The sequence below is a fragment of the Mandrillus leucophaeus genome, unplaced genomic scaffold (genome assembly GCF_000951045.1).
Source record: "Mandrillus leucophaeus isolate KB7577 unplaced genomic scaffold, Mleu.le_1.0 Scaffold8, whole genome shotgun sequence".
NCBI lineage: Eukaryota > Metazoa > Chordata > Mammalia > Primates > Cercopithecidae > Mandrillus > Mandrillus leucophaeus.
This window is the reverse complement of record NW_012108696.1, coordinates 3,526,728-3,539,535: the sequence shown is the minus strand read 5'-3', so window position 1 is coordinate 3,539,535 and position 12,808 is coordinate 3,526,728. Positions and strand designations below refer to the sequence as shown.

The window sequence follows — 12,808 nt, the reverse complement described above, 5'->3', positions numbered from 1 at the left end:
GAGCTTGCAGTGAGCTGAGATCCGGCCACTGCACTCTAGCCTGGGCGACAGAGCGAGACTCCATCTCAAAAAAAAGAAAAAGTCAGTGGGACAAGGGGAAGACGACTTCCAGAACCAGGAAGATGAGACAAACCAGACGGAGGGGATCACTGAGGAGTCCCGAAATCTCCCATCTGTAGGTCCAACCCTAGGTTCTTGGCCTCTGCTGTCCTCTGGGTGTCTCCTCTTGACAACCTCCAGGCCCCTTAGAGCCAGCAGGACCCAATCTAGGCTCAGCATGTCACCCCACACCTGCTTCTCTTCCCAGCTCACCATCACAGTAATAGCCCCACTGTCCCCTGTCCCTAAATGGGAGACCCAGGCATTGTCCTCACCTCCTTCTATCCTTTCACCCCCATGAGCTCATGGTTTTCAGATCTTATCCATTCTCCGTCTCCAATCTCTCCCCAACTGTCCCTTCCTCTCTCTCTCCAGGGCTCCCAGATTGTTACCTCCCTCCTAGACCCTACTCCTGGCCTGACCACCCCCATTTTTCCTCTGGCCTCCCTTCCATCTCCCACTTGGTCTGCCCACCTCCCCACTGGCTTCCCCATGTCCACACTCACTCCCTCCCTGCCTCTCCTGTCCATGCAGCCAAAGGCATCTGTGTCAAAAGCAACATGGCCACGGCCCTGCCTGCTCCAAACCCTCTCAGGGGTCCCCACTGCAACTGGTGGAAACCAGGCTCCTCACTGCACCCCATGAGGCCCTGCAGGTGTAGACCCTGACTACCTGTCTCTCCTCCTCTCCCACGGCCCCATCAATGAATCGTTCAGTTCTCAAAATAGTGAACTCCTCGCCTTCCCCAAACACACCAGGCATGCCCACAGCAAGAAACGAGCTTCCACCTTTTTCCCTGCCAGGGACAGCCCATGAAGCCCCTCTGCTCATCCCTCTTTCCACCCCCAGCTCCATACTGACTGCAGCAGCCCGGCAGGGGGAAGTGGGACCAGATGGACAGACGGGTGGACAGATGGGTGGATGGATGGATGGATGGACAAATGCATGTATGGATGCACAGATGCAAGGATGGATGGGTGGGTGGATGACCAGATGAATAGATGGATGGGTGGATGGATGGATGATGGACGGACAGATGCATGGATGGATAGATAGATGAGTGGATGGATGGATGGATGAATGGATAAACGGGGGGAACATATAAATGGATGGAAGGACGGACGTATGGACGGACAGACGCATGGATGTATTTATGGATGTATGGATGGATGGATGAGCGGATGGCCAAATAAATAGATGAATGAGTGGACAGATGGATGGGTGGAAGGATGGGGGAGCAGATGGATGAATGGATGGGTGGGTGGATGGGCGGACAGATGGATGAACGGATGGGTGGATGGATGGGGATTCAGATGGATGAGCGGAAGTGTGGATGGATAGATGGAAGGATGGATGGGTGGATGGACAGATGGGTGGATGGAAGGATGGACGTATGGACAGAGGGATGGGCAGATGAATGGTTAAAGCAGCCCGGTCGAAATGCGGGAGAAATGGGGGGGAGCCAAATCTCTGCAGAACTCACCGGCCCCTTCTTGACCTCGGCGGTCCTTAGCTTCCCCTCTGAACAAAGCGGGCGTGTGACCCGCTGCGCACCCCTAAACCGTGCACTCACCCACTCAGGCCTCAGTTTCCCCCACTGTCCAGCAGGGCTGGGGTCCCAGCCTGGGAGCCACGCGAACGCCCCCACAGTCCTCTCTTCTCCGCAGCCTCCTGCCGGGTACTCGACCGCGCCCCCTCCCGTAGGGCCCGGGTCACGTGACTCGAAGCCCACCTTCTCCCGGGGAGGAGCCAGGCCGCGGGGACCCAGCGCCGGAGCGTCGCCGGGCAACAGTCCCCGCCTGGTCTCCGCCTCCCAGCAGGGGCCCGGCACCGCCCCCTGGGTGGACGCCCCGCCTCCGAGTCGATCACGTGAGGGGGCCGCCGCTCTCGAACAATCCCGCCCTCGCGTTGCCGTGACAACCGCCTTCTAGGCACACTCTTCCTAGGTCCGGGCCCTTGGTTCCCCGCGCGGGCGCGGGTGGATCTCTTGGGTTCCGACTTCTTCTCGAGTCACCTTCAGGCTTCAGCCAGGCACCTAACGCCTCTTTCCCCTCACGCTGCCAGGACCGGGCCGGGCCGAACTACATTTTCCAGGAGGCTCCGCGGGCAGGTACAAATAGCGCCGTGCTGACTACATTTCCCAGACAGCCTTGCGGCGGCCCGGGCCTTAAAGCGTCCATTTCCCAGCGGCCCCTCGCTGCGGGACCGCAGCCTTTCGTTGGAGTCTCAGAGCCGTAAGAGACTACGACTCCCAGAGGACCTTGCGTCGGGCAAGAAAGACTACACCTCCCAGAGGCCTCTGCAGGGCCGCGACAGGAAGCGGCGGGCGAGTCGAGTGTCCTTGCGCGTGGATCCGAGCGACCATGGTGGCCCGGGTGTGGTCGCTGATGAGGTGCGTGAGGGAGCCGGAGGGGACCCGAGTCCCCGAAAAAGTCCCTTTTTGTGGGCACCCCTGTCTCCAGTCTGGTCCCGATCTGCTCTTCGCTTTCCGTAGGGTCACCTCCCCTTCGTCCCCCGCCTATGGGCTAGATAGGGAAACTGAGGCTCCAGCGGGGTGGGGCTTCCCGAGGTCGCCAGTCTCCTCCCTCCTGCCTCCCAGCGAGCCCTTGGCGTTCCACTCGCGGTGTCAGCCTCCGCCTCCGAGCCTCAGTTGTCTTCTCTGTGAAGTGGGAATGCCGGTGAATCCTGCCGCTGGCGTGGGTGGGAGGTGAATGCGTGCTTGGAGTGACAGCGGGCGGGAGGCACCCAGGAACACTTGGTTTCTCCAGGGCTGGAAGGCTTCTAGAATGTCAAGGATCTTACGTCTTCACTGCCCTCGCTCACTGTGGGACCTTGAGTGACCCACTCTCCCCCTCCGGGTTTCAGTTTATCAGTTAAAGTGGCGTCCAGCCGCCCTGCCTTGCACATTGTAAATCGAGTGCTGTATATAATGGGAGTCTGGGTCGACGGTGCTACACTACAGAGTGTCACCTGTGGACGGTGAGCCCCCAGGAGGGTCTCACTGTCTCCGTGGGCCTTTACCTCCTGAGCGTGGCGGTCAGTGTCCGCTGAGCTTCTGCTCCTCCCGTCCCTGCCCGCAGGTTCCTCATCAAGGGAAGTGTGGCTGGGGGCGCCGTCTACCTGGTGTACGACCAGGAGCTGCTGGGGCCCAGCGACAAGAGCCAGGCAGCCCTACAGAAGGCTGGAGAGGTGGTCCCCCCCGCCGTGTACCAGTTCAGCCAGTACGTGTGTCAGCAGACGGGCCTGCAGATACCCCAGGTACTCCGGGCTGGGAGCGAGGTCAGGGTTTGGCGGGTGGTGAGCTCTTGGGGGGTTCCTCCAGCCCTGCATGATGTTGTTCTCCATATTTATGCTGGCCTGATTCTCAGGCCTGTCCTCCTCCCTCCGCTTCTGGGGATGGGCTGCTGAGCCTTTTCACCACTTCTTTCTGCTCATCTCTTTTCCCAGCTCCCAGCCCCTCCAAAGATTTACTTTCCCGTCCGTGACTCCTGGAATGCAGGTAAGGCAACCAGTTTCTTTACTCGGGAGGTTGCTGCAGACACCCCAGTCTAGCCCCTCTCCCCACTTCCTGGCCATTCCTTTCTGTCCATCCCCCTTCCTGCCCAACATGTGTCTCTTAGGGATCTAAAAGGGAAAGGAGGCCTAGCATGGTGGCTCACCCCTGTAATCCCAGCACTTTGGGAGGCCGAGGTGGGTGGATCATCTGAAGTCAGGAGTTCGAAACCATTCTGGCCAACATGGTGAAACCCCGTCTCTACTACAAATACAAAAATTAGCTGGGTGTGGTGGCGCATGCCTGTAGTCCCAACTGCTCGCCAGGCTGAGGCAGGAGAATCGCTTGAACCCAGGAGGTGGAGATTGCAGTGAGCAGAGGTGCCGCCACTGCACTCCAGCCTCGGTGACAGAGCAAGACTCTGTCTCAAAAATAAATAAATAAATAAATACAAGGGAAAAGAGTGGAGATTCTAGCGAAGGGGATTGGGGGGAGCCTTTGAGGGCTGGGTTGTACAACGCCTGGTAGAATGAGAGGCAGGAGGCCTGGGCCCACATCGGAGCTTGTCCTATGAGCTTGGACAAGGGAAGGCCCTGCCCCACCTCTGCCTCAGTTTCTGCTGGAAGTTGTTCTAAAAAAATTTTGCTTGCTGGGTGTGGTGGCTCATGGCTACCAGCACTTTTGGAATCCAAGGCAGAAGGATTGCTTGAAGCCAGGAGTTTGAGAACAGCCTGGGCAATATAATGAGACCCTCTCTCTACCAAAAAAAAAAAAAAAAAAAAAAAAAGTCTTTTTAAATTAGCTGGGCATGGTGGTGTGTGCCTGTAATCTCAGCTACTTGGGAGGTTTAGGCAGGAGGATGGCTTGAGCCCTGGAGTTCAAGGCTGCAGTGAGCTATGATCACACCACCGTACTCCAGCTTGGGCAACAGAGGGAAACCCTGTCTCTAAAAAACAAAACAAAGCCAGGTGCGGTGACTCACGCCTGTAATCCTAGAACTTTGGGAGGCTGAGGCAGGCAGATCACAAGGTCAGAAGTTCAAGACCAGCCTGGCCAACATAGTGAAACCCCATCTCTACTAAAAATACAAAAATTAGGCTGGGTGCAGTGGCTCACACCTGTAATCCCAGCACTTTGGGAAGCCGAGGCGGGCAGATCATCTGAAGTCAGGAGTTCAAGACCAGCCTGGGCAACATGGTGAAACCCCATCTCTACTAAAAATACAAAAATTAGCCAGGCTTGGTGGTGCACGCCTGTAATCCCAAATGCTACTTGGGAGGCTGAGGCAGGAGAATTGCTTGAACTCAGGAGGCGGAGGTTGCAGTGAGCTGAGGTTGCACCACTGCACTCCAGCCTGGGTGACAAGGTAAGACTCCATCTCCAAAAAAAAAAAAAAAAAATTAGCCCGGTATGGTGGTGCACTTGTAGTCCCAGCTACTTGGGAGGCTGAGGCAGGAGAATCACTTGAACCCGGGAGGTGAAGGTTGCAGTGAGCCAAGATCGCACTACTGCACTCCAGCCTAGGCGACAGAGTGAGACTCTGTCCCCTGTCCCCCTGCCCACCACCCAAAAAAAAAGCCTCTTAGAGTTTCCCAGGGGTTGGAGGCTGGGTGAGGCTGGGAGGGGAGCATCACCAGTGGCCGTCCCTTTCCCACAGGCATCATGACGGTGATGTCAGCTCTGTCGGTGGCCCCCTCCAAGGCCCGCGAGTACTCCAAGGAGGGCTGGGAGTATGTGAAGGCACGCACCAAGTAGCGAGTCAGCAGGGGCCGCCTGCCCGGGCCAGAATGGGCAGTGCTGCTACTGACCTGAAGACTCCAGACTGGGACCCCACTACGAGGGCAGCTCCCGGCCTTGCCGGCCCAATAAAGGACTTCGGAAGTGTTCCCTGACCCGTGTGCTGGCCCCAAGGGGCACAGGGTCGGCCTGGTGGTGCCCAGAGCACCAAAGCCTGGGCTTCTGGCTCCTGATGGCTTGTCAGGGCTTGATCTTGACCACAGGCCATAGGTCTCCCCTTTGTCGTCTGCTCTGGTGCGGGGAGTCAGAGGTCACAGCGGTTGCTCCCGGTGCTCCACAGGCCATGCTCTGGGGCCAGGAAAGTGCTTTGGCCAAGCCTGGGTTGTGGAGGGTCTTGATTTTGGAGGGCTGAGACCACGGTAGGACAGTGGGAGAGCCAGAGTGGACAGAAGTGGGGTCTGCTTCCCTGCAGGACACAGGGCAGGAGCCCCCGGGGCCACTGGTTCCCGCCCTCCTCAGCTCCTATCCGCAGTCCTGTCCCGGCCCTTTGTTGGCTGGACTCCACCCTCATTCCACCCTCTCCTCGACAACCCTATAGGGATTCCTGGCCGTTGAAGGAAATCCAGGTGTTTGTTGCCATTCAGAGGGTCTCCCGGACATCCCCTCTCTCCTGGGACGCCTTCCCTGACACCCCTGCCACACGCTGGCCGAGCTACCTGGCAGCCTGCACAGGTCCCCCGCATCAGGCATGAGCCCTGGGAAGCTGGGCCTGTCGAGGGGCTCCCTGAGAGGCTCCCAGCATCCAGCCACAGAGGGCGGTCCACAGGGTTGGCGATGGCAAGAGGCCTGGGCCCAGAAACCAGTCTGGTGGCTCCAGGCAGATGGGGGTCTGGCGGTGGGGGGCTTGCGTGGGGCCGGAGGCCTCCATAGGATGCTGCCCTGAGGGCAGGGAGCAGACAGGTGATGCTCACTAAGGTGGAACAGGGTCCCCGTTCCCACGAGTTCAGGGGTTTATGTTGCTTGGTGTAGGGGACTGAGCTCAGGAGGGGACAGCTGTACAGAGGAGAGGAGCAGGACTAGAGGCCGGGGCATCTCCCCCGCTGTCCCACTCAGAGAGGAGAAGCCCCTGGGCTGAGCAGGGCGTAGGGGTGTGGCTGGGATCAGCGGCCTAATCTGGTAGAAGGGGAGCCCACAGGGCCTACCCACCCCCTTCCCCCGAGGAGCATGGTCCCGGGGCAGGTCCCCTACATCCGCTGTACCCCTGCCCTTACTGGGCCTTAGCAGTGGTCGGGGCAGGTCTAGGGTGAGGGAGGGATGAGCAGAGCAGGGGAGCATCCCTGACCCTCGGTGCTGCAGGAGGAAGCCGGTGCTCACCGTCCTGGCCAGCAGCACCCAAGCACCCACCGCCTCCTGCCACCGTCCACCAAGCCCTTCCTGAAGGCCCAGGAAGGAGCAGGCTTCAGGCCCATTTTACAGATGAAGAAACTTGCACCGACAGTTCTGTCTGCCCAGCCTGTCTGGAGCCCAGGCTGTTCACAAACCCTCACTGGGGATGCAGAATTTCCCGTTGCCTCGCACCCAGGCACGCAGCCCCAGCCTGTGAGGACAGGAGGGGTTTGCTGTCAGTGCTATGATGCCATGGCTGGGCCAGGGGGTGTCCGCCCACTCCAGGAGGCCTCTGCAGCCTCACACCTGTTACCAGTACTGTTAGAGGGGAAGGACTGGACAATGCCAGTGAGCAGCTGCCTTCTGGGCCGCTCACCTCCATCCAGGCGGCTGGGTCCTGCAGCTCCACGAATGTGACTTAGTTCTTCCCTGGGGTCACTCATGGGCTTTATCCCATGAGTCCGTCCTCGCCCATCCACTGGCACCTGTGTGCAAGAACGTGTCTGGGGTCAGGGGAGTTGGGGGGCCATGGAAGCGGAGCTCCGGAGAGCAGAGGTCTGCGGGTGACTTTGGGAAAGTGGGAAGGGGCTGGGAAAACACCCGACCAAACCCACAGCCAAGACCACAGAGCAAGGCAAGGCTGTGGTGTGGCACATTGCCATTTGACAGCTGGGGTCACTTGATAGCTGGAAGCAGGATGGGCTAGGAACGGAGTCCAGGGAAAGCTAGCCTGTCGCGATGTGGGATGGGCAGAGCTGGAAGAGAGAGCAGGGGAGTCCATAGGCGGAGTTCAGCTGGGGCTGGGGCATGGGGGACACCGAGTGGCTGTCATCAGTAACTGCCCTTCCTTTCACCTGTCACCACAGCTGCCCATGGTCCCGCTCCAGCCTTGAGTGCACCTTGCCCGGCCCTGGCCTGGAGTGAGTGCTAACTGGGCATCCCAAGGGGTGGTGGGTGCAGCAGAAGTGGAGGTGATCAGCTGGGTGCGGTGGCACATGCCTGTAGCCCCGGCTGAGGCAGGAGGATCACTGGGACATTGAGGCTACGGTGAGCCATGACTCTGCCACCACACTCCAGCCTGGGTGAAATACTGAGACCCTATCTCTTAAAAAAAAAAAGAAAAGAAAAAAAAAAAAAAAAGCCAAGGTAACCAGGAGCAACATGAGTCCTGAGGGTCCCCAATCCTGGCTGGGGGGATGCTGGGCTCAGGGTCTCCGTGGCACCAGCCCAGAGCACGTTCAGCCCACTTTTGGCCCCATCCATCCGGTGCCATATGGGCCAGCAGCAACCTGGGTTCTTCCCTTGTGGGCTGAGGGCTGAGCAGCCAGTTTTAATTAAATCCGAAAGGACAAGGTGACAACCGAAGCAGCTGACAGCCACGCATCTTCCCATCTCACATGGTCCTGGAAATGAGTTTGCTGTCAGTAGAGATGCAGGATGTTTCTTCTCAGTCATTTTGCAAGCCAGGGACCTCCAGCCGGCAACACCTAGCCTGGGCCTCGCTTGGCCATGCTGGCATGCCCCAGTCGCCTGTGTTATAGCTTGTACCTGCATTCCGTGGTTCCCAAGCTATTGTACTGCGCCCAAGAAGAACGAGGATACGCTGGACATTGAAGGCTGAGGAGGGAGGAGAAGAATTTTACTGAGCGACTGAACAGCTTTCAGCGGAGAGAGGATGCGGGGTCTGGTTTTTTCCTCCTCGTGTAGCTGGGTCCAGGACATTTTATAGGCTCAGAATTGCGGGGGCGGGGGGAGGCCATAGGTAGTATTGGAAAGGGCAACATTCGATTGGTTAAAAGGCATTGTTCTGAAAGAATCAACCAGGAAAGGGGGGACAAACGGGAACAGACGTTCTCACTCTGGGTGGTGGGTTTCCTCCAGGACCAGCAGTCTGATCTTTCAGCTTTCAGGCTGTTTTTGGCTTGAAGGTGGGGTTTCCCTGGGACCTGCCCCTTTCTGCCTAGACACTTGGCTGCCTCCTGTCACTTTCAGTAGTGATCCCAGTGAACTTGGACTCGGGAGCTGCTCTATGCCTTGGTAGAATTCGGTTTTTGGAGCTGGAGGGAGAGGGAATGCAGTCCTGCGATGACACCCTTCACCCCGCAATCCTCAGAGCAGCTCAGTAGCCTCATTTTACAAGTCAGCAAACAGAAGCTCAGAAAACTGCAGGAACTTATCTAGAGGCAGGCGATGGCAGAAGCAACAGTGGAAGCCCCATGCTCCGACCCCTCTGCTGGCCTCTGGCAGCACTGAGGCCACGGGAGGGCTGGCGTCCTTCATCCCCAGGGGTGGTCTCTGGAAGAAGGAAGAGGCAGGCCAAGAGGAGGGGTGGTTTCCTTGAGGCTGAGGCTGGGAGAGAACTTCCAGGCCTTAACCCCCACACCACGTCTGCATTCCAGGGGCACCAGGTCCCTACACACCCTGCCTCATCTCACCTTGCAGGAGAGTAAGACACCTCTGCCCCTCATCCTGGCAGACTCCTCTCCTACAGGCAGGGTCACCATGCCCCTGTCCTGAGGCAGAGTTCAGCACCTTTTCTTCTCCTTGGGCACCGCAGTTTGCTTTTGTGTGACTTAGCTCAACAGGATGCAAGCTCCCTGAGGGAAGGGACCATGTGTTAATAGTAGGCGTGGCCCCAAACCCCAGTGTAGAGCCTGGGGTATAGAAGATGATTAGTAAGCATGGGCTGGGCGGGTGGCCCACACATCCCAGCACTTCGGGAGGCCGAGATGGGTGGATCACCTGAGGTCAGGAGTTCAAGACCAGCCTGCCCAACATGGCAGAACCCCGTCTCTACTAAAAAAAAAATACAAAAATTAGCCGGGTGTGGTGGCACATGCCTGCAGTCCCAGCTACTCGGGAGGCTGAAGCAGGAGAATCACTTGAACCCGGGAGGCGGAGGTTGCAGTGAGCCGACATTGCGCCACTGCACTCCAGCCTGGGTGACAGAGCGAGACTTCGTCTCAAAAATAAATAATATTAATAATTAAGAGGCCGGGCGCAGTGGCTCACACCTGTAATCCCAGCGCTTTGGAAGGCTGAAGCGGATGGATCACAAGGTCAGGAAATCGAGACCATCCTGGCTAACACGGTGAAACCCCGTCTGTACTATAAAAAAAAAAATTACGAAAAGTTAGCTGGGCATGGTGGCGGGTGCCTGTAGTCCCAGCTACTCGGAAGGCTGAGGCAGGAGAATGGTGTGAACCCAGGAGGCGGGGGTTACAGTGAGCCAAGATCAGGCCACTGCACTCCAGCCTGGGCAACAGAATGAGACTGTGTCTCAAAAATAAATAAATAAATAAATAAATAAATAAATAGAAGATGATTAGTAAGCATGAATGAATTAATGGATGAGTACAGTCAATGGCTTGATGGATTAATGAGTGGATGGGATGAGTGGTTAGATGGGTAGATGCATGCATGGGTGAATGGGTAGATGGATGATGGGGTAGATGGGTGGGTGGATGATGAATGGATGGGTTGGATTGGGTGGATAGGTGGATGAATGGATGGGTGGATGGATGACTGGGTGGGTGGATGAATGGATGGATAGATAGGTGGATGAATGGGATAGATGGATGGGGTGGGTGAGTGGATGGATGATGAATGGATGGGTGTGTGGATGGATGAATGGATGGATGGATCGATAGGTAGGTAGATGGATGCATGGGTTAGATGGAGGATGGATGGATGAATGGGTTGGTGGATGGATGTATGAGGACTCGTTAGTCTACTCCACTTACCCACAAAGCACTGGTCCATCTTGGTTCAGAGTCTTGCCAGTGAAGGCCTGCTGTTGGAGCCTGGCATTGTTGGGCTGGCTGCCACTAGAGGCATGGCCAACTCTGAAGACGTTTCCGTGGCTGAGGTGCAGGCCGAAGTGGACACTCATGTGCGTCGCCGTGCTGAAACCAAGGGCAGGGTCTGTCCCTCTGGGACCTGGGCTTCAGCTGCTTCCTGGAGACATGTGTAAGGATGGGGACCATGATTTGGAGGGAAAAGGCTCCTCTTACTCTATAGAACAACCTCAAGAGACCACCAAGTAGCCCATGGCCAGAGACTTCACTCCCAGAGTGTCAAAAATACATGGCGCTGTCCCGTGGCCATTCCCCTCTTCCCCCAAAGCCTTCTGGCAGTTTCTCCCACAAGCTTGCTCCTGTTGGCCTCGGAGCCTTCACAGTGTGCTCCCCCATCCAGGAAATGCCTCCATTCCTTCTGTGGCCAGGGCAACCTGTACCATCAAGCTGCACTTCTTTTTTTCTGAGATGGAGTCTTGCTCTTCTCCCCCAGGCTGGAGTGCAATGGCGTGATCTTGGCTCACTGCAACCTCCACCTCCTGGGTTCAAGCGATTCTCCTGCCTCAGCCTCCTGAGTGGGATTACAGGCGTGTGTCACCAATCCCGGCTAATTTTTGTATTTTTAGTAGAGACAGGGTTTTACCATGTTGGCCAGGCTGGTCTCAACCTCCTGACCTCAAGTGATCTGCCTGCCTCAGCCTCCCAAAGTGCTGGGATTACAGGCATGAGCCACTGCACCTGGCCTTTTTTATTTTTTCAAGATGGAGTTTTGCTCTGTTGCCCAGGCTGGAGTGCAGTGGCACAATCTCGGCTCACTGCAACTTCCGCCTCCTGGGTTCAAGCGATTCTCCTGTCTCAGCCTCCTGAGTAGCTGGGATTACAGGTGCACACCACCGCACCTGGCTAATTTTTTCTATTTTTAGTAGAAGCGGGGTTTCACCATATTGGCCAGGGTGGTCTCGAACTCCTGACCTTGTGATCCGCCTGCCTCAGCCTCCCAAAGTGCTGGGATTACAGGCGTGAGCCACCGCACCTGGCCTAAGCTGCACTTCATAAGCTCACCATGTGCATGTGTGCCCACCTTGAGGGCAGGCACCGATTGGGTCTGTTGTGTGAACACATCTGGTCCGTGCCGGGGACCCTGCTTGAGAGGGGGGTCTCTGGAAATGGGAATTGAATGAATGGGTGGTTCGAAGCTTGGATCTTTTCCATTGCCGGGTTGTCCTCACTCGTCAGTTCACCCTGCTAGGCCTCAGTTTTTCTGTCTGCAAAATGGGGTTGTACAGCCTCCTAGGGTTACATTGAGGACGGTGGGGAAGGGCAGGTACAGCTCAGTGCCTGGCTGACAGCAGGGCCGAATCCCTGTCCTTCCCTGTGTAGCAGGAGGACGACAAAGGGTGCTGCCTGGGTTTAAGAAGTAGAGCATCCCATGCAAATGACTCAAGACTGTGGCCAGGGAGAAGCACTCCGAGGAATCTCTCCTGCCTAGGAGACTGGGCTGCCTGCGTTGCCTCGTGCCTGGAATCCTAGCACTTTGGGAGGTCAAGGCGAGTGGATCGCTTGAGCCCAGGAATTCAAGACCAGACTGAGCGTGATGAAACCCCATCTCTACAAAAGATACAAAAATTAGCCAGATGTGGTATCACCCATCTGTAGTCCCAGCCACCGGGCAGGCTGAGGTGGGAGGATCGCTTGAGCCCAGGAAATGGAGACTGCAGTGAGCTATGATTGCACCACTGCACTCCAACCAGGGTGACAGGAGACTGTCACACACACAAAAAGCTTGTAGCAATTTGTTACCTTGGCCCTAGAGAACTGGCATAACGGCCATGGATTCTGACTTTGTAGATCCATGTAGGTTACACAATTGGGGTTTACAATTATTGCTGTGGGCATTTGGTTCTTACAAGTAGTGTCCAATCTGTGCCCTCAGTTTTCTCTTCTGTTAACTGGGGCTAATAATGACACCTGGGAGGAAGGTATAAGGCCACGTAAAGCAGAGTTAAAAGGGAGTCTGGGCCAGGCGCGGTGGCTCACGCCTGTAATCCCAGCACTTTGGGAGGCCGAGGTGGGCAGATCACGAGGTCAGGAGATCGAGACCATCCTGGCTAACAGTGAAACCCCGTCTCTACTAAAAATACAAAAAAACTTAGCCGGGTGTGGTGGCGGGCACCTGTAGTCCCAGCTACTCGGGAAGCTGAGGCAGAATGACGTGAACCTGGGAGGCGGAGCTTGCAATGAGTCGAGATCGTGCCACTGAACTCCAGTCTGGGCGACAGAGCGAGACTCCATCTCA

The 12,808-nt window shown here is 56.8% G+C and overlaps 2 protein-coding genes across 11 annotated transcripts in view; one reads left to right on the top strand and one right to left on the bottom strand.

The window, feature by feature from the left end:
* Positions 1-4,922, bottom strand: part of HSD11B1L (hydroxysteroid (11-beta) dehydrogenase 1-like) — a 10,159-nt gene extending 5,237 nt beyond the window's left edge. For 6 of the 9 annotated variants that reach the window (XM_011967384.1, XM_011967386.1, XM_011967390.1 and 3 more), the window contains exon 1: positions 1,673-2,184. Coding sequence is in view for 1 of the 9 variants with exons in the window: in XM_011967393.1 (XP_011822783.1) it covers positions 3,892-3,893 (2 nt within the window). In the remaining 8 variants the exon portion in view is untranslated. Of the gene's footprint in view, positions 1-1,672; positions 2,185-3,891; positions 3,911-4,864 lie in introns of those variants that run through there. The other 3 variants (XM_011967393.1, XM_011967389.1, XM_011967392.1) reach the window with 3 other exon arrangements.
* LOC105530052 (chromosome unknown open reading frame, human C19orf70) lies at positions 2,047-5,477 on the top strand. Of its 2 annotated transcripts, XM_011967394.1 has the most exons (5): positions 2,479-2,491; positions 2,699-2,887; positions 3,180-3,357; positions 3,547-3,598; positions 5,250-5,477. In XM_011967394.1, the coding sequence occupies exons 2-5, from the start codon at positions 2,811-2,813 to the stop codon at positions 5,345-5,347; spliced, it is 405 nt and encodes a 134-aa protein (XP_011822784.1). In that variant the 5' UTR covers positions 2,479-2,491; positions 2,699-2,810; the 3' UTR covers positions 5,348-5,477. The 2 variants fall into 2 exon arrangements, with proteins under 2 accessions (XP_011822785.1, XP_011822784.1); XM_011967395.1 differs by lacking the exon at positions 2,699-2,887 and having other exon boundaries at positions 2,047-2,491.
* Positions 5,478-12,808: the final 7,331 nt, after the last annotated feature.

What these genes read in the sequence shown, in the direction of transcription:
- LOC105530052 (XM_011967394.1), top strand. Translation starts at nt 2,811, where the DNA reads ATGCGTGCTTGGAGTGACAGCGGGCGGGAGGCACCCAGGAACACTTGG. An exon ending in GGCTGGAAGGCTTCTAGAAT is followed by an intron (nt 2,888 to 3,179) that starts GTCAAGGATCTT and finishes CCCTGCCCGCAG; the next exon opens with GTTCCTCATCAAGGGAAGTG. An exon ending in CCGTGACTCCTGGAATGCAG is followed by an intron (nt 3,599 to 5,249) that starts GTAAGGCAACCA and finishes CCTTTCCCACAG; the next exon opens with GCATCATGACGGTGATGTCA.